Raw genomic sequence first — 21,036 nt, 5'->3', positions numbered from 1 at the left:
TGAAAGACAAAAACAACCCACCAACCTAGAATTATTTCTGTTGTTGTTGTTGTAGAACTGGGGCTCTGGCTATGTTGCCCAGGCTGGTCATAAACTCCTGGCCTCAAGTGATCCTCCTGCCTCGGCCTCCCAAAGTGCTGGGATTACAGGTGAGCTATTGTACCCAGCCCAACATAGAATTCTATTTCCAGTTAAATTATCCTTCCAAAATGAAGGATAAATAAAGACTTTCTTAGACAAAAACTGAGGGAATTCACATCCAGCTGACTTGCTCTGTAAGAAATGTTATTGAGAGAGGGAAAATGATAAGTAGGAAACTCAGTTCTTCTTTTTTTTTTTTTTTAGTTTTGTTCTTTCACCCAGGCTGGAATTAAGTGGCACGATCTCGGCTCACTGCAACCTCTGCCCCCCAGGTTCAAGCAATTTTCCTGCCTGAGCCTCCCCAGTAGCTGGGATTATAGGTGACCGCCACCACACCCATCTAATTTTTGTATTTTTAGTAGAGATGGTGTTTCGCCAGGTTGGCCAGGCTGGTCTTGAACCCCTGACCTTAGGCAATCTGCCTGTTCGGGCTCTCAAAGTGCTAGGATTACAGGTGTGAGCCACTGTGCCTGGCTGGAAACTCAGTTCTATATAAAGAAAAGCAATGGGAAAGGAATAAGGAAAGGTAAACAAACAACAAAAAAAATTTAGCTTGTCCTGGTGCATGTGCCTGTAATCCCAACTACTGGAGAGGCTGAGGCGGGAGGATCCCTTGAGGCCAGGAGTTTGAGGCATTATTGGGCTATGATAGCGCCTGTGAATAGCCACTGCACTCCAGCCTTGGCAACAAAGTGAGACCCCATCTCTAAAAAAAGAGCTGCCAGTTTCAAAATCCTTTGTTTAGTTTACAACTTGAATATATTCTCTTAGTTTCTGGGCTGAGCGCAGTGGCTCATGCCTGTAATCCCAGCACTTTGGGAGGCTGAGGCGGGTGGATCACCTGAGGTCAGGAGTTTGAGACTAGTCTGGCCAACATGGTGAAACCCCATCTCTACTAAAAATATAAGAAATTAGCCAGGCGTGGTGGTGGGTGCCTGTAATCCCAGCTACTAAAGAGGCTGAGGCAGGAGAATCACTTGAACCTAGGAGGCGGAGGTTGCAGTGAGCTGAGATCCAGCCTGGGCAACAAGAGTGAAACTCCATCTCAAAAAAAAAATTTTTTTTTTCTGGAAATATGTGAAAACGACATGCATTCATGAAATTCTAGCACATCACCAATTATCTTGTACATATTATTTCCTCTGCTTAGGGTAGCCTTGGCTCTTCCCTCTTAGCCTGAAAAGATCCTTTGAGACTTTTTAAAAATTTTTTTAAAAATAGAGACAAGATCTTGCTATGGCCCAGGCTGGTCTTGAATTCCTGGACTCCAGTGATCCTCCCACCTTGGCCTCCTAAAGTGCTGGGACTATAGGCATAAGCCACCTTGGCCCAGCCGATCCTTTGAGATTTAGTTCAAATGAAGGCAAGAAAGGGTAATGATTAAAAAGTAGGTGTTTGAACTGAAGCTCTGCACTAGGTCCTCAGGCAAGCCTCATTACCTGAGTTTTCTTTTTTTTTTTTTTTTGAGACACAGTCTTGCTCTGTCACCCAGGCTGGAGTACAGTGACACGATCTTAACTCACTACAGCCTCCACCTCCTGGGTTCCAGCGATTCTCCTGCTTCAGCCTCCCGAGTAGCTGGGACTACAGGCATGTGCCACCACGCCGGGCTAATTTTTGTATTTTTAATAGAGATGGGATTTCACCATGTTGGCCAGGCTGGTCTCGAACTCTTGACCTCAGGTGATCCAGCCGCCTTGGCCTCCCAAAGTGCTGGGAATACAGGCATGAGCCACCACACCCAGCCACCTGAGTTTTCTTTAAAAGAACACTGTAGAGTTTTTTTTTTTTTTTTTAGTGTTGTAATAAATGAGACAAGATACAAAGCAGTTAGCATAGTACCTACCTCACAACAAAAGTGCTCAATATATGATAAGCATAATAAAGAAATACAACACCTCAAAGTCTTCTCTAACATTCCCAGGGAGAATACTATTTACTTGTGCTTCCAAATATTATGTTTATACTTCTATTTGAGCATTTGTCACAAATTATATTATTTGCCCACATAAATGTGCATTCTTGGGAGCTAGAATGGTGCCCTATGCAATGTTTTATTGTCAGTGCCTAGCAAGTGCCCATCAATTTGTAAGTACTCAATATTTTTTTGATGAATGAATTATAGACAATAAGATATAGGGTGGCGTTCTCCAATTTTAACATGCAAGCTTTTAGAGTTTCTTTTTTTTGAGACGGAGTCTCGCTCTATCGCCCAGGCTGGAGTGTAGAGGCGCGATCTTGGCTCACTGCAACCTCCGCCTCCCAGATTCAAGCAATTCTCCTGCCTCAGCCTCCCGAGTAGCTGGGATTACAGGAGTGCGCCACTATGGCCAGCTAATTTTGTATTTTTAGTAGAGATGGGGTTTCACCGTGTTGGCCAGGCTGGTCTTGAACTCCTGACCTCAGATGATCCACCCGCCTCGGCCTCCCAAAGTGCTGGGATTACAGGCATGAGCCATCGCGCCTGGCTGAGAATTTCTTTAAAATGCAGCTTCCTCCTAACTCCAGAGACTGATTTACTAGGATCTGCATTTTAGCAAGGTACCCTCCTATCTCACACACACATTTTGGTGCAATGGTTTTTGCAATATACTTTGAGAAACATTGTATAAAGCATGACTTATGGAAATAGTACTTTGTCTTAAATAAAAATATTAGAAAAGTATAAACAATCCTAATAAACAAATGTATTATTGTCCCTTGTGCTATAGATAAAGAAAGGGAGAACAATAAGCCAATTATAAGCACACTTACATTTTTACATGTTAACTCTGTTATAGTCAGGCATGTCACCTACATTTGGAACTTAAGATTTTCAACTCCTAAATTCAGGTGTCATTTGCAAGTAGATATTAGTAGAACAGATCATATTCATTCTCTTCATGGTAATAATGGTATAATTGGCTAATTTATTTTGATTGAGATGGAGACACTATTTAGGCTTTATAGTATTAGCTGGTGTTCGTGTGGTCAGCTTTTGACATGTCCTGCCCCTCAGCCTATGCATGTTACAATTGTTTTTGTATCCCTCATTTTCTACATAGGATAAAACAAGCTGGTATGCTAGTGTAAAGGGGGAGGCATTACTAGCCTTGTGTAGAAAGTCCTTATTTCCAATTAAAACAATTTAAATTATAAAATTGTGCACAGAGAGACCAGAGAGCTGATAATTGATCTTTATTATACAGAAATGTGAAGGCCATAAGCATTAAATGAGAAGGAGTTTGGCAGTGAACATTATGCAGATTCAAACTGAAGGTATCCTCGTCTTATTGAGATATAAAAATAAACACTAAGAGTTGCAAGAAAGAACTCAATTCAACTTCTATCTCCCAATCAAGCTATAACTTTCCACAGGAAAACCTGGTTTCAATTCATGCCGAATTGTTCAAAGAAAAGAAAAAGCTAAATCAGTTAGAGACAACACATGGACTGGCTTTTGTCCTATTAGAGAGCCAGACTGAAGCTGTATTCAGCCTCACATTTAGACACTGTTTCCTATTACAATTTATATCTCTATTTACCTAAGAGATACCTAAAGTGAAAAACAAAAAAATGTTAACTGAGCTGGGGAATTTTTGTGGGGCTAAGTAGATTTGGCAGAGGGGAGAAATGAATAAATAATTCATTTAATTATTTCTAATCAAGAGGATTTAATGTCAGGTCTGGGTCATCTGTATTAACCCTTTGACAGTTTGTTGTTCTATAATGGTCAAGAAGCACTATCCCATTAAAGTATAATAAATGCTGAACATCAGCACAGCTCAGTGCACATCCTCTTTATATCCTCAAATACTGGACTTTATATCAGCATGCTTTCAATACCAAATTAGCGCTTTAAATAGGATCTTTCTTAATAAAGCTTCTCATTGCCCTCACTACTGAAGTAAAAAACGTGTTAGAGATTTGGCCAGAAAGATGGTTTTACTGAAATAAGACTGATGACTAGGAGCACATCTATGGATTAAATATAGACAAAACTACTCCCAGAAACCTTAAATATAGACAGACTTTATTAATTTATGTAGGAAGCCAAAAATAGGAAATAAAAAGATCAGGAGTTCAGATATACTGATATATTCAGCAACTGAAACTTACAATTCCTTCAATTCAGTCAGAGCAGAGACATTTAAAGTAGTCTGGAGGGGTGGGTGCAGTGGCTCAAGCCAGTAATCTCAGCACTTCGGGAGGCTGAGGTGGAAGAATTGCTTGAGCCCAGGAATTCAAGACCAGCCTGGGCAACAAAGCGAGACTCTTGTCTAAAACAAACAAAAAAAAGCTGAGTATGGTGGCACGTGCCTGTAGTCCCACTTAGTTGGGAGACTGAGGCAGGAGGATCCTTGAGCCCTGGAGGTCAAGGCTGCAGTCAGCTGTGATTGCACTACTGTACTCCTGCCTGGGCAAGAGCAAGACCCTGTCTCAAAAGAAAAAAAAAAAAGTGGCCTGGGGGAAACAGGACAGTCATATACCCCAAGAATGGAAATTTTCATGCCACCCCCCTTCCTTCCTTACAAATTCTAATGCTGATTGCATGAACGAGGTGTTGAGAGAGACTTTTCTTTTCTTCATTTAGACGTTTGCCCTAGTGAATGAGGGAGCAAGAGAATGCTAAGAGGGATGAGAGAATATATTTCTGGCTCTAGGACTTTGACATCCAGGTAATTGAATCTGGGACATTCTCATTAGGTTAGAAAAGGAAAGATGAGAAAATCACTAGCAGGATATGCAATTCCAGAGACCATCTGCTCCAAAAATTAGTTTTGTTTCTCATTGCTCCTTATTCAGCGACAGTTATTTCAATAAGCTACATTATTTAGCAGAGTCTGAGAGACAAAGGCTGTGAAAACATGTATTTAAGATAGAAAACAAACTCAGAAAAATATAATAGATAGTTCGCTTTTTATCTCATTCACATTCTATAGCTGGAGAACTCAAAATCCCATTTAGATATTTCTGCTTATCCAAAAGCACACTGGGTGAAACTAAACCACCAAATGGGAGAAAATGTTCATTGGGTGTGTGTGGGTTCACCCAGTTTATTTACCTATGGAGTGGAAGTGTAGGGAGAAATAAGGTCTGCTTATAATGGTCAAGGTCTATGGAGAAGCCCTGAAGTTGGCTCTCCCCAAATCACAAGTCTGATTCAAGAAAAGGAAATAAAAATGATGAAAACATCTCATCACACAAAACTCAGTGATGGGGTCTCTGACAGTCACCAGCCAGCAGGGGAAAAGGAGAAATCCACCTGCCGGCTTTAAGATTTATTGAAGGCTGCCAGCACAGCCCAGATCATTTCTGTGGCACTAGGCTTTGTCCCTTCCACTTCAGGGTCCAGTTCTACTAAGTCCTTGGCTCGATTCATTGCCACATCATACTTGTCATCTGTCAGAGAGGAGAAGACATTCTCTAGCACATCAGAGGAGTGGGCTAGCACCAGGAGTGCTAGTGTTCGCTTGTCCATACGCTGAGGGTCATTTACCCACCGCTCTAGTACACTATCTTGAAGTTTTTTCACTAGTCGCTGTTTCTCTGTTGTATTGGTCACTGGATGAGTAGTCATGTCAAATAGCAGGAAATTCTGCTTCTCAGTGGTTAGAATACCCTTCTCTACTAGGTTCTTTGCGATGCGCTCTCGTACATTTCTCAGCTGGTACTGTAATTTGAAGGGGTTCCAAGTCTCGCCTATGAGAAAAAAGAAATAGGACATAATGAACAGAAAGAGAAAAGCAAAATGAAACATGTAGTTGTTTGGAAACTTGAATGGCTAAAATGTTTAAAAGCATAATCTTCATTCCTCAATTCATTTGATCCTTAGTCCTTTATAATCTGGCTTTGACTCCAACCACATTTCACATTAAACCAGCTTCAAAAAATGTCACCAAGGACTTCCATATAGCTAGAGCTTATAGACTTTATTTCTGTTCTTATGTGACCTCTGTGACACTGTAATTATTTATGTATTTTTCAAATTCTATTTAGGACACCAGTCTCTCCCAGATGATTTCTACTCTATATTGTGGAAGTTCTATTTGCTGGTGAAGCTAAGAGGACTGAGGTTCCCTACCCTATTTGTAGAGCAGAAGCTCTATCCCAGGCCTGGTAGGCTGACAATATTTAGACTTCAATTGCTCCCATTCCAGCTTGTTCGTAGATTAGAGATTCTGCAACAGAAAAGGCAAGTCAAGAAGACCAGGGGCTAACACCTCTTTCCCCCAGCACCTACTCATACAGCAGGTGGGTATCACTGTAGGAGAAGTGGGCCCTTGTGCAGAAGTTCTGCCCAGGAGGGAAGGAAGGCCTGAAGAATGAAGAGCTCCAAAGCTCTGCCTGAGAGGACTGACTTTATTTGGAACACAGTGTGGAGAATTCTATGCCTAAGGGTGTTGAAAACCATAGAGATCTTGGTGGAGAGCAATTACAAGGTGCTGCTAGCTCTATGGCACTGGTATGACAAACCCAAATGGCAAAGCCTCCAGAAGTTTAACAGGCAGAACCAGAGAAACAGAAAGCCAAGAAAAGTCCTTCTGGAATCATGACCAACACTGGGGGTTGGGAAGACTGTGTGCTTGCACCAGGCTGCACCCACTCAGGAGCAATCAGAGCAGGACGTGGGGCTTGACTTGAGAGTATTCCCCAGACCACACATAGATCTATCAAAAAAGGGTGGATGCTTCACTGGCACCAAGGGCTAAAGCACAACCACTGAACCAACACTGGCTGAACAATAAGCTACCCTAACTCAGAGGCAACTCCTAGGAAGCTAAGCTTAAAAATAATAATAGCCAGGTGTGGTGGTACACGCCTGTAGTCCCAGCTACTTGGAGGCTTAGGCAGGAAAACCCAGGAGGCGGAGGTTTCAGTCAGCTGAGATTGCGCCACTGCACTCCAGCCTGAGTGACAGAGTGAGACTTCATCTCAAGAAATGAAAAATAAAAAATAAAAATAAAATTAAAAAAAATCACATGCACCCCTGGTGTATGTCCAAGGATGTACTCTCTCCGAGAAGAAATCAGAGAGGGAACTTCCAAGCTGCTAGTTCCTCACTGAATGTGGGGCAAAATGTAAACTCCCTGATTTGTGATGGCTATGTCAAAATCACACACACATATCCAACAGTAAAGGATAAAAAAATTTAATTGGCTAAAAGGTCTTAAGCACAACCTTTGACTAATAAGTGGCTTCTACTGACCCACTGGCAACACACAGGGAGTTAGGCCAAAAGATAAAAACAAGAAAATATGAGCAGTGACATCAGAGGCTGCACACTACAAGAGAAACAGACTTCAGAGAGCTGCTGCAGGCAAGTCACTAAGGAAACAAATTACCCAGCAAACAACACAATCAACCTCTAGTGGGAAGGAGAAACCAGTATAGCAGGTGTCCCCAACCCCTGGACCATGGACTGGTACTGGTCTGTAGCCTGTTAGGAACGCAGCTGCACAGCAGGAGGTGAGCCATGGGTGAGTAAAGTTGAGCTCTGCCTCCCATCAGATCATCAGTGGCATTAGGTTCCCACAGGAGTGTGAACCCTATTGTGAACTGCACATGGGAGGGATCTAGGTTGCATGTTCCTTGTGAAACTCTAATAAATGCAATGCACTTGAATCATACCGAAACCATCCCCCCATCTCCCACCCCAGTGGAAAAACTGTCTTCCACGAAACCTGTCCTGGTGCCAGAAAAGTTGGGGACAGCTGCAGTGTAGTATCCAGAGTTGCACAATTATCTAAAATGTCCAGTTTTTGACAAAAAAGTATGAAGTATACAAAGAATAAATTGTGACCCATTGACCCATTCAGAAGAAAAAAAGCAGGCAATGGAAACTGCCTTTGAGAACGCTAAAATGTTGGACTTTACAAAGACTATAAAGCAGCTTTTATAAATACGTTCAAAGACCTAAGGGAAACCATGACTTATCATATAGAGAATATAAATAAAGACAAATTATAAAAAAGATCCATTATAGGCCAGGTGTGGTGGCTCACGCCTGTAATCCCAGCATTTTGAGAGGCTGAGGTGGGTGGATCATTTGAGGCCAGGAGTTCAAGACAAGCCTGGCCAACATGGCGAAATGCCATCTCTACTAAAAATACAAAAATTAGCCAGGTATGGTGGGCACCTGTAATCCCAGCTGCTCAGGAGGCTGAGGCAGAGAATCGCTTGAACCTGGGAGGTGGAGGCTGCAATGAGCTGAGATAGTGCCACTGCACTCCAGCCTGGGCAACAAAGCAAAACTCCATCTCAAAAAAACAAAAACAAAAAAACCATTTAGAAATCCTAGAGTTTAAAAGTACAACAGACTGGGCATGGTGGCTCATGTCTGTAATCCCAGCACTTTGGGAGGCTGAGGCAGGCGGATTACTTGAAGCCAGGAGTTTGAGACCAGCCTGGCCAATATGGTGAAACCCTGTCTCTACTAAAAATACAAAATTAGCCGGGTATGGTGGTGTGTACCTGTAGTTCCAGCTACTCAGGAGGCTGAGGCAGGAGAATCACTTGAACCCAGGAGGCGGAGGTTGCAATGAGCCAAGATCACACCATTACACTCCAGCCTCGGCGACAGAGCGAAACTCAAAAAAAAAAAAAAAAAAAAAGTACAACAAACAAAATGAAAAATTCACTCAAGGGACCCAACAAGAGATCTGAGCTGGCAAAATAAAGAATTAGCAAACTTAGAGATCAAAGAAATTATGTAATATGAAGAACAAGGAGAAAAGAGAATGAAGAAAAATGAACAGACTCAGAGAAATATAAAGTATCATCAACTTGATGAACATACATAAAATGGAAGCACCAGAAGGAAAGGAGAGAAAGAGGCAGAAAAAATACTCAAGAAAGTAATGGCTAAAATCTTGCCAAACGTGATGAAAAACACTCAACCACACATTGGAGAAGTTCAACAAACTCCAAGTTGGATGAACACAAAGAGACCCATATCCAACATCATAGTAAAAATGTTGAAAACCAAAAATAAGTGGAAAATCATGAAAGCAGAAGAGAAAAATGACTTATCACATCACAGTGGAACTTTGTAAGCTTAATAACTGACTTCCCATTAGAAAAAATGCAGGCCAGAAGAATGAGTAGACTTATTCAAAGTGAGGGTAGAAACTATTAGCCAAGAATCTTATAACTGGCAAACTATCTTTCAGAAATAAAAGCAAAGCAGGTGTGGTGGCATGCACTTGTAGTCCCAGCTACTCAGGAGGCTGAGGCAGGAGAATCACTTGAACCCAGGAAGTGGAGGTTGCATTGAGCTGAGATCGTGCCACCGCACTCCAGACTGGGTGACAGAGTGAGACTCTGTCTCAAAAAAAAAAAAAAAAAAAAAAAACCCTAAAAAAAACAAAACAAAAATGAAGGCAAAGAAAAATTTCTAAAAAGGAGAAAAAATAAATACATTCCTAGATCTGAAAGAGTTCACTGCTAGCAGACCTGCTTATAAGAAATATTAATACTAAAACTAAAGGGAAGTTGTTAAGGCTGAGAGCAGGACACACTAGACAGTAATTTGAATCCACGTGAACAAACAGTAAAAGTAATTATGTAAGTAATAAAAAAGATGGTATAATTGGATACTTCATCTCAACTGATTTATAAAGCAATTGCACAAAACAATATTTATATAATTGTTATTGTTGAGTTATAATTTTTAACTTTTTAAACTTTTGCACAAGGTTATAACATATAGAAATGTAATAATAGCACAAAGAAAGAGGGTGGGAAAAAAGTTGTGTTGAAGTAAGGAAAATGACAACAGATGGTAACTTGAATCCACAGGAAGAAATGAAGAAAACCAGAAATGGTAAATAAGGAGGTTAATATAACAAACTCTATAAGTATATATTTGTGCTTTCTTCTCTTCTTTAATAATTACAACAATGAATTGTTGAATTTGTAACACATAGAGATGTAATACGTGTAACAATATTGGCATGGTGGGCCCATGCCTGTAATCCCAGAACTTTGGGATGCCAAGGTGGGCAGATTGCTTGAGCCCAGCAGTTTAAGACCAGTCTGGGTAACATAGTGAAACTTTGTCTAAAAAAACAAAACAAAACAAAAAACAACAAAAAAACCCCCAAAAGCCAAAAAAACAAAAAAAAAAAAAAAGAAAAGAAACATATAGCAATATTAACACAAAAAGAGGGAGAGGGAATAGAGTTATATAGAAGTAAAGTTTCCTTGGAATTAAACTTGGTATAAATCTTTTTTTTTTTTTTTTGAGACGGAGTCTCACACTGTCACCCTGGCTGGAGTGCAATGGCGTGATCTCAGCTCACTGCAGCCTCTGCCTGCCGGGTTCAAGTGATTCTCCTGCCTCAGCCTCCTATGTTAGATTTACTGGAGAAAGACTTGAAAGCAACTTTTTTTTTTTTTTTTTTTTTTTTGGAGACAGGGTCTTGCTTTGTTGCCAGGCTGGAATGGAGTGGTGTGGTCTTGGCTCACTGCAGCTACCACCTCCCCAGCCCAAGTGATCCTCCCGTCTCAGCCTCCTGAGTAGCTGGGACTATAGGCATGTACCACCATGTTCAGCTAATTTTATGTTTTGTAGAGATGAGGTCTCACTGTTGACCAGGCTAGTCTCAAATTCCTGGACTCAAGTGATCTTCCCACCTGAGTGTCCCAAAGTACTGGGATTACAGGTGTGAGCCACCACACCCACTACAACTATCTTTTGTTTTTTTTTTTGAGATGGAGTTTCACTCTTGTCGCCCAGGCTGGAGTGCAGCAGCACAATCTTGTCTCACTGCAACCTCCACCTCCCAGGTTCAGGTGATTCTCCTGCCTCAGCCTCCCAAGTAGCTGGGATTACAGGTGCCCACCACCACGCCCAGCTAATTTTTGTATTTTCAGTACAGACGGGGTTTCACCATGTTGGCCAGGCTGGTGTTGAACTCCTGACCTCCAGTGATCCACCTGCCTTGGCCTTCCAAAGTGCTGGGATTACAGGTGTGAGCCACCGCGCCCAGCCACAACTGTCTTAAAGATGCTCAAATATTTTAAAAAATGGATAAAGACAGGAAAATAATGTAGAAGCAAAATGATAATATCAATAAAGAGATAGAGAAAGGGACCAAAAGGAAATTCTGGAGCTAAAACTTATAATAACTGAAATAAAAAAATATACTAGGGGGGCTGGGCATGGTGGCTCATTCCTGTAATCCCAGCACTTTGGGAGGCCAAGGTGGGTGAGTCACTTGAGGTCAGGAGTTCAAGACCAGCCTGGCCAATATAGGGAAACCCTATCTCTACTGAAAATACAAAAATTAGCTAGTGTGGTGGTGGGAGCCTGTAATCCCTGCTACTCGGGAGGCTGAGGCAGGGAGAAGTGCTTGAACCTAGGAGGCAGAGGTTGCAGTGAGCCAAGATTGTGCCACTGCACTCCAGCCTGGGAGGCAGAGCAAGACATTCCGTTTAAAAAAAAAAAACGAAAAACAAATTTGAAGAAGCAGAAGAAATAATCAGCAAGCAGTTCCCTGTTAGGATACACCCTCCAGATCAACAGGGAAATATTATGGCTACATTTGAGCCTTTTCCTTTTAAATTTGGGAAACGCCATGAGGGGCCCGTCTGGGCCCGTTCCAAACCGGGGCATTTCCAGCTTAGGCTATTCCCTCATCCCTGTACAATGTCTGTCCCCCGCCATAGCAGGTAGTGCCGCAGTAGATTTATGCTGCACAAAAGCTGTGAGCCTTCTGCCTGGGGAACTCCTGCAAAAGGTCCCAACAGGAGTCTGTGGACCCTTGCCAGCGGGAATGATAAGATTACTTCTAGGAGATCTAGTTTAAGTTTAAAAGGAGTACAAATACATACAGGAGTCCTTGATTCAGATTACAGTGGGGAAATTCAAATTGTTATATCTACTTCTGTTCCCTGGAAAGCAGAGCCAGGAGAGCGTATAGCACAGCTCCTGATTGTACCATATGTGGAAATGGGGAAAAGTGAAATTAAATGAACAGGAGGATTTGGAAGCACAAATAAACAAGGCAAAGCTGCTTATTGGATGAATCAAATTACTGATAAATGTCCTACCTGTGAAATAACTATTCAGGGAAAGAAATTTAAAGGTTTGGTAGCTATAGGAGCAGACATTTCAATCATTTCTCTACAGCACTGGCCGTCTGCGTGGCCAGTTCAACCCGCTCAATTTAACATAGTTGGAGTTGGTAAGGACCCTGAAGTGTATCAAAGTAGTTACATTTTCCATTGTGAAGGGCCCAATGGACAACCTGGGACTATTCAACCAGTTATAATTTATGTACCTATAAATTTATGGAGAAGAGATTTATTACAACAATGGGGAGCACAAGTTCTAATTCCAGAGCAATTATATAGCCCTCAAAATCAACATATGATGCATGAAATGGGGCATGTCCCTGGTATGGGACTAGGAAAAAATTTGCAAGGTTTGAAGGAACCACTTCAAGTGGAAAGACAAAGTTCCTGCCAAGGTTTAGGATATCATTTTTGATGGCAGCCATTGTTAAGCCTCCAGAGCCTATACCTTTAAAATGGTTAACAGATAAGCCAATTTGGATAGAACGATGGCCACTAAGTAAAGAGAAACTAGAGGCTTTAAAGGACTTCGTTAATGAACAATTAGAAAATGGACACAGCTCCAACATTTTCCTCTTGGAATTCTCCAGTTTTCGCTATTAAGAAAAAATCAGGTAAATGGAGAATGTTAACAGATCTTAGAGCCATCAATTCAGTTATACAACCTATGGGAGCATTACAGCCAGGACGGCCTTCTCCTACTATAATTCTGAAAAATTGGCCTTTAATAGTTATAGATTTAAAAGACTGTTTCTTTACTATCCCCTTAGCTGAGCAAGACTGTGAATGGTTTGCATTTACAATTCCTGCAGTAAACAACCTGCAGCCTGCTAAGCGTTTTCACTGGAAAGTGTTGCCACAAGGCATGTTAAACAGTCCAACAATTTGCCAGACTTATGTAGGGCAAACAATTGAACCTACTCGTAAAAAATTTTCACAGTGTTACATTATTCACTATATGGATGATGTATTTGTGCTGCCCCCACTCAAGAAATATTACTCCAATGTTATGATCACTTGCAAAATTCGATTTCTTGTGCTGGTTTAATTACAGCTCCTGACAAAATTCAGACTACTACACCTTACTCCTACTTGGGGACCTTAGTAAATGACACTACCATTGTGCCACAAGAAGTAGTCATACATAGGGATCAAATGAAAACATTAAATGACTTTCAAAAATTACTAGGGGACATTAATTGGATACGACCTGCTCTAGGCATCCCTACCTTGCCATGAGCAATCTATTTTCTATCCTTAGAGATCCTAGTCTTACTAGCCCTCGGCAATTAACAAAAGAAGCTGAGGCAGAGCTGCAGCAAATCGAAAAGCAAGTCCATAAAGCTAAAACAAATAGAATAGATCCAGAGAAGACTCTAGATTTGCTAATTTTTCCAACTCAGCATTCACCTAATGGTGTTATTGTCCAAGAGCAGGACTTAGCAGAATGGCTTTTTCTTTCACATACTAATTCACAGACTCTAACTCCTTATTTGGATCACATCGCTACTATGATAGGAAATGGGAGAACTCGGATTGTTAAACTACAGGATATGATCCTGAAAAAATTATTGTCCCTCTCACGAAGGCACAAATACAGCAAGCTTTTATAAATAATCTTACTTGGCAAACCCACTTAGCTAACTTTGTGGGTATTCTCGATAATCATTTTCCTAAAATGAAACTGTTTCAATTTTTGAAATTAACTAATTGGATTCTCCCTAGAATAACTAAATTTAAACCAATTGAAGGTGCTGAGAATGTTTTTACAGATGGGTCTGGTAATGGTAAAGCTTCTTATTCTGGCTCTAAAGGTAAAGTTTTCCAGACGCCCTATACTTCACCTCAAAAAGCAGAGCTTGTAGCTGTAACTGAGGTACTGACTGCTTTTAATATGCCTATTTATGTGATTTCTGATTCTTCATATGTGGTTCATTCCACACAGTTAATTGAAAATGCTCAGTTACGATTTCATACAGATGAACAACTGATGACTTTATTTACCCAGTTAGAAACAGCAGTTAGGAGTAGAATGCACCCTTTTTACATCACTCACATTAGGGCTCATAAACCTCTTCCCGGACATTTAACTGAAGGGAATCAAATGGCTGATTGCCTAGCTGCTAATGCAATATCTAATGCTAAACACTTTCGCAATTTAACCCATGTTAATGCCTCTGGTCTCAAAAGCAGATACAGCATTACCTGGAAAGAAGCTAAAGCTATTATCCAGCGATGCCCAACTTGTCAAATGGTATATTCCTCATCTTTTACAGGAGGAGTTAATCCTTGAGGACTGGAACCTAATTCTCTTTGGCAAATGGATGTCACACATGTTCCCTCATTTGGGAGACTAGCTTATGTACACGTATGTGTGGACACCTTTTCTCACTTTGTCTGGGCTACATGCCAATCAGGAGAGTCTTCTGCCTGTGTTAAACGTCACCTTTTGCAGTGTTTGTGGTGATGAGCATTCCAGCTTCTATTAAAACAGATAATGCCCCAGGCTATACTAGCCAAGCTCTAGCTACATTTTTCTCTATATGGAATATTAAACACAATACTGGTATCCCCTATAATTCTCAAGGACAAGCCACAGTGGAAAGAATGAATCTCTCCCTAAAAGAGCAGTTACAAAAACAAAACATGGGGGAAACAGGGATTACAGGACACCCCATATACAACTGAATCTAGCATCATTAACTTTAAATTTTTTGAGCCTGCCTAAAGGCCAGATGTTAGCAGCAGCTGAACAGCATCTAACCAGCTGCAAAGACAGAAGCAAAACAACTGGTTTGGTGGAGAGATCCGGTAACAAAAAGTTGGGAAATAGGTAAAATAATAACTTGGGGTAGAGGTTATGCTTGTGTTTCTCCAGGACCGAATCAACAGCTGATTTGGATACCATCAAGACATCTGAAACCTTATCATGAGCCAGATGCCGAGGAAGAGATTCCGGGAGGATCCCGAGGACCCCCCGGTTGCAGCCATGTCGAGACTGATGCTGAGGAGGACCCCAACTGTCATGAGCAACACCCGTTGAACACAGCCACCCACCTGAGGGCAGATCAAGAAGCTGTCACAGATGGAGGAAGAAAACCTGAGGAAATCGGGACAACCAGTCGCAATGAGTAATTTAATGGTAGCTATGATAGTGGTGATCACCATTGCTGTGAGTATTCCTTCAACAAGGGCTGACACAGAGAACAATTATACTCATTGGGCATATTTATCAATCTTGGCTGGCAATAATGCCTGGATGTAATTACTCTATGATGCAGTTACACATGCTTTCTGACCTCAGTATTTACCATAATAAATCTGCTCCTATAATTGAGGCATACCACCCTCAAAAACCTATGTGTAAACAAAATTGAACCTGGCCAGAGAAAATGAACGTACTTGTTTAGGAAGATTGCATTGCAGAACAGGAAGAGGTGCTGCGCAATGATTCTTATGGAATCATTACTGATTGGTCCCATAAGGGGATGTTTATCTTGAATTGCACCTCTCAGTTTGCATGTCATGGCCACACTATGTTCAGCTGGTTTGAACAAAATGGTCAGATGGTAGAAATGGTAAGAAGTATGACAAGAGTTCCTATTATCTGGAAACATGGTGGTAGAGTGGCACCTCAACCTCAAATGATATGGCCCGCTGTAGGAGCTAAACATAAGGATTTCTGGAAACTATTAATGGCTCTTAATAAGATCCAAATTTGGGAAAGAATAAAAAACCATCTAAAAGGACACTCTACAAACTTGTCTTTGGATATTGCAAAATTAAAAGAACAAATATTTAAAGCATCCCAGGCACACCTGACCTTAATGCCAGGAACTGGAGTGCTTGAAGGAGCTGCAGACAGATTAACAGCTAGTAACCCATTAAAATGGATAAAAACACTTGGAAGCCCTTTGATTTCAATGATAATTGTGTTATTAATCTGTGTTGTTTGTCTCTGTATAGTCTGCAGATGTGGATCCTGACTTCTGTGAGAAGTAGCTCACCTTGACAAAGCTGCCTTTGCTTTTATTGCTTTGTAAAACAAAGAAGGGGGACGTGTTGGGAATAGGCCTCAAAAATCTGGCCATAAACTGGCCCCAAAACTGGCCATAAACAAAATCTCTGCAGCACTGTGACATGCTTGTGATGGCCTTGACGCCCATGCTGGAAGGTTGTGGGTTTACTGGAATGAGGGCAAGGAACACCTGGCCCACCCAGGGTGGAAAACTGCTTAAGGTGTTCTTAAACCACAAACAATAGCATGAGAGATCTGTGCCTTAAGGACATGTTCATGCTGCAGATAACTAGCCAGAGCCCGTCCCTTTATTTCGGCCCATCCCTTTATTTCCCATAAGGAATACTTTTAGTAAACCTTATGACTGGCTTGCTGTCAATAAATATGTGGGTAAATCTCTGTTCAAGGCTCTCAGCTCTGAAGGCTGTGAGACCCCTGATTTCCCACTCCACACTCTATATTTCTGTGTGTGTGTGTCTTTAATTCCTCTAGCGCCACTGGGTTAGGGTCTCCACAACTGAGCTGGTCTCGGCAAGATTAATATCCAGAATATATATAAAGAACTTCTGGCCAGGCACGGTGGCTCACGCCTGTAATCCCAGCACTTTGGGAGACCAAGATGGGTAGACTGTCTGAGCTCAGGAGTTCAGAGACCAGCCTGGGCGACATAGCAAAACCCCATCTCCAGCAAAAATACAAAAAATTAGCCAGGTGTGATGGTGCGCGCCCATAGTCCCAGTTACTTGGGAGGCTGAGGTGGGAGGATCCTTGAGCCCGGGAGATAGAGGTTGCAGTGAGCCGAGATTGCACCACGGCACTCCATCCTGGGTGACAGAGTGAGACTGCATCTCATAAATAAATACAAAAAAACCTCAACAACAACAAAACAATCAAACTTAAAAATGGGAAAAGTATTTTATATTTCTCCAAAGAAGATATATAAATGGTCAGTAAGCACATAAAAATATGCTCAATATTTTTAGTCATTAGGAATGACATGAAAACTATTTTCATTTGAAAATAAAAATCAAAACCACAATGAGATAACATTTTAGGCCTACTCGGATGTCTATAATTAAAAAAAAGAAAAGAAAGAGAAGAACAAGTGGTGATCAGCATGTGGACAAATTGGAACCCTGGTGCATACTGGTGGGAATATAAAATGGTGCAGTCTCTGTGGAAATGTTTGGTGATTTCTCAAAAGGTTAAACATAAAACTGCTATATGACCCAGCAATTCTATTCCTAGGTATATATCCAAAAGAATTAAAAACAGGAACTTGAACAGATATTTGTGTATCAATGTTCACAGCAGCATTATTCACAATAGCCAAAAGGTGGAAACAAGGCAAGTGTCCATCAACAGATGAATGGTTAAACTAAAGTGTTATATACATACAACGGAATATCACTCAGCCATAAACAGGAATGAAATTTTGATATATGCTGTGACATGAATGGACCTTGAAAACATTATGCTTAGTGAATAAGCTAGGCAAAGTAATGACAGATATTGTATGATTCTACTTATATGAGGTACCTACAGTAAGCAAATTCATAGAAAAAGAAAGTAGAATAGAGGTTGCCAGGGACTGGGGGGAGAGAGAAAGAGGAAGTTATCATTTAATAGGTACAGAGTTTTAATGGGTAATGATGAGGAAGCATTGGGTATAGTATAGATAGAGGTGACGGTTACAAAATATTGCAAATATATTTAATTTCACAGAATTGTACACTTAAGAATGGCTAAAATAATAATAAATGTTGGCTGGGCGCGGTGGCTCACGCCTGTAATCCCAGCACTTTGGGAGGCCAAGGCGGGCAGATCACGAAGTCAAGAGTTCGAGACAAGCCTGGCCAATATGGTGAAACCCTGTCTCTACTAAGAATACAAAAATTAGCCAGGCATGGTGGCACGTGCCTGTAATCCCAGCTACTTGGGAGGCTGAGGCAGGAGAATTGCTTGAACCCGCGAGGCAGAGGTTGCAGTGAGCTGAGATTGCATCACTGTACTCCAGCCTGGACAACAGAGCAAGACTCCATCTCGAAATAATAATAATAATAATAATAAATGTTATGTATATTTTACCACAGTAAGAATGTTACTCGTTGATTTACATATGACCCAGTTATCTACTCCTAGCTACATACCCACAAGAAATGAAAACATGTTCAAACAAAAACTTGTCCGTGCGTGTTCACAGCAACATTATTCACAATACCCAAAATGTGGAAATAACTCAAAGATTCATCAACTGATGACTGGATAAACAAATGTGGTATGGCCATGCAATAAAATATTATTTGGCAAATTAAAACTGGGAAATTCTAATAAGAATAATAGATTGCATCAATGCCAATATTCTCATTGTCCTCTCAATAAAGATGTTTTAAAAGTTTCTTGTGAAGAATACTATTTAAGGGCTTTCGGGGTGGGGTGGCAGAAGATAAGGTGAAGCTTTGGAAAACTTTAGGTATCAATTAACCATGCTTTTTCTGTCCCTCATTAGAATTAAATAGTGAACCACATCTATCTCATCCAGCACGATGAATTTCGATACATCTTTTACTAAATTTCAGGGTAGGATAAAGATAACAAAGTGTGAAATTCATATATTATTTTAAGTCATCTTACCAGTGAGTAGCTCTATCCATGTTTGGACAGTTTCTGTGGGTTCAGTTGCTTTGATGTGTTTCAGAGTTTCATCCAGTAAAACATCACCTGTTGGGCTGTCTGACTTTAGCAGTACCTTTGAGAAAAGGAGAAAGAAGGAACCCTGATTCCTTCACTTCATTCAAGTTAAAATCTTTCAATATATCATGTATATGTTACTGGTTAAAAATTGCAAGAATGTAAGGAAGCATAATATACTGTCTCTGTCCTCAAGAAGTTTAAAATATAGTATGGAGTGATAGTGCAAAGACAAAAATAACATTTGAAGTGGGCCCTAGTGACAAACTGGATATGAATGATAATGGAGAAAAGTTTCAATAACAACTCATTTTGAGTCTGGAAACCAACTTTTGAAACCATTAATAAAGGTAGGAAACAGCTGGGCTCGGTGGCTCATGCCTGTAATCTTAGCACTTTGGGAGGCTGAGGCGGGTGGATCACCTGAGCTCAGGAGTTTGAGACCAGCCTGGGCAACATGGCAAAATCTTTTCTCTATTAAAAAAATAAAAATTTAAATAAACAAACAAACAAACAAACAAACAAACAAACAAAGGCAGGAAAGTCAGAAAAGGAAGTCAGTTTTGGGGAAAGGTTGATAATTTGGTTTTCTTTCATTTTTGTTAAGTTTGGTTTTAAATGATATGGGATAGCCAAGTTGAAATTTCTAGCCAATAGTTAAATATGTTTCTGGAGGTGGAAAAACAAGACCTGCCTAGAAATTTGAAAATTAATCTCATGAAGGTGACAGATGAAGCTATAAAGGTAAATGATATCTCTGAAAGGACAGAAGATCACTCAAGTGATACAAACTGAGACTTGGATGTTAAGAAATGGAGAAGTAAGGAAACAGTGTATAGTCAGAGAAGCAAGAGAATAAGATAATAACAAAGGCCAAGAATGAAGAAAGTTTCAAAGTGATAAAAAGTGTCAAATGACACATATAGGTTAAAAGAGAAAAATAAATCAAAGACTGAAAAGAAGCTGGTGATACCTAAGAATGTAGTTTAAGTGGGGTGCTTAGGATGATAAAGAAGTTGTGAGTGGAAAAATTCAGTAAGAAAATAGATACAGGAGTATGGTTGGAAAGGACTTGCAGTAAATGGAAGGAAACAGAATAGTTATTGGAGAATAACCAGGGTTAATCAATGACTGACCTGACCCATATGAGTCCCTCTCCCTACATCATACTCTATTTCATAATTTTTTTTTTTGAGACGGAGTCTTGCACTGTCCCCCAGGCTGGAGTGCAGTGGCGCGATCTTGGCTCACTGCAAGCTCCACCTTCCGGGTTCACGCCATTCTCCTGCTTCAGCCACCCGAGTAGCTGTGACTACAGGCGCCCGCCACAATGCCCCGCTAATTTTTTTTTTTTAAATATTTCTCGTAGAGATGGGATTTCACCGTGTTAGCCAGGATGGTCTCAATCTCCTGACCTCATGATCCGCCCGCCTCGGCCTCCCAAAGTGCTGGGATTACAAGCATGAGCCACTGTGCCCGGCTATTTCATAATGTTATAGCTATAGATATAGGAGGAATTTAATCAACAGCATCCTAAGTATGATTTTTCTGCATAAAAAAGGAAGACAAAACCAGGAGCTTCCTATAACTCTTTGGACTATGGATACTTTGACTTCTCCCTCTTGCAATAGGGTAATTAACCTGTTTAGACAATGGAACTGCTGAGTCAGTGATATTTATTTTATCTTACTACTCAAATCTTTCTATTCTTCCCAAATGTACTGTTGGTATTTGCCTTTTCATAAGCCATGGACGTTCACAGAGGATTCAGTACCTTTCTGTCTAGTAGTCGCTTCTTACGCATGGTCGGGGGTTCCAGATAGATTCGACCCCGCATGGCCAGCTCTATCAGGATGCCCCCTCGCAGGCCTGATGATATGCAGTCATTCCAGAAAGATGTGTACCCCTAGGAAAGGAGAAAAGAGAAGAGAAAGAATGTTTTGAGAGAAATACTGACTTCCAGCAGGCACCGTAAGAACAGGCCGCTTTGTTGTGATTCGTTTCACATCATACTACATGAACTCAAAGCGAAGTATAGAGTAGAGGATGTTTCTTTAATCCTCTTAAACACCCCCAAATATGATTTTCTGTCTGACTTCAAGATCTTTAGTGAATTTCCATGGTTT

The 21,036-nt window shown here is 40.8% G+C and overlaps 1 protein-coding gene across 1 annotated transcript in view; it reads right to left on the bottom strand.

The window, feature by feature from the left end:
- Positions 1-3,301: 3,301 nt before the first annotated feature.
- GOLPH3L (golgi phosphoprotein 3 like) overlaps positions 3,302-21,036 on the bottom strand; it is a 50,897-nt gene continuing 33,162 nt past the window's right edge. The window contains exons 3-5 of the mRNA XM_003817295.6: positions 20,685-20,816; positions 18,854-18,968; positions 3,302-5,823 (exon numbers count right to left, since the gene is read on the bottom strand). Coding sequence (XP_003817343.1) covers positions 5,396-5,823; positions 18,854-18,968; positions 20,685-20,816 — 675 coding nt within the window. The 3' untranslated portion in view covers positions 3,302-5,395. The remainder of the gene's footprint in view (positions 5,824-18,853; positions 18,969-20,684; positions 20,817-21,036) is intronic.

This window comes from Pan paniscus, chromosome 1 (assembly GCF_029289425.2).
Source record: "Pan paniscus chromosome 1, NHGRI_mPanPan1-v2.0_pri, whole genome shotgun sequence".
NCBI classification, from domain to species: domain Eukaryota; kingdom Metazoa; phylum Chordata; class Mammalia; order Primates; family Hominidae; genus Pan; species Pan paniscus.
Note: the sequence above shows the minus strand (reverse complement) of the source record. Positions and strands in the feature narration are given on the sequence as shown.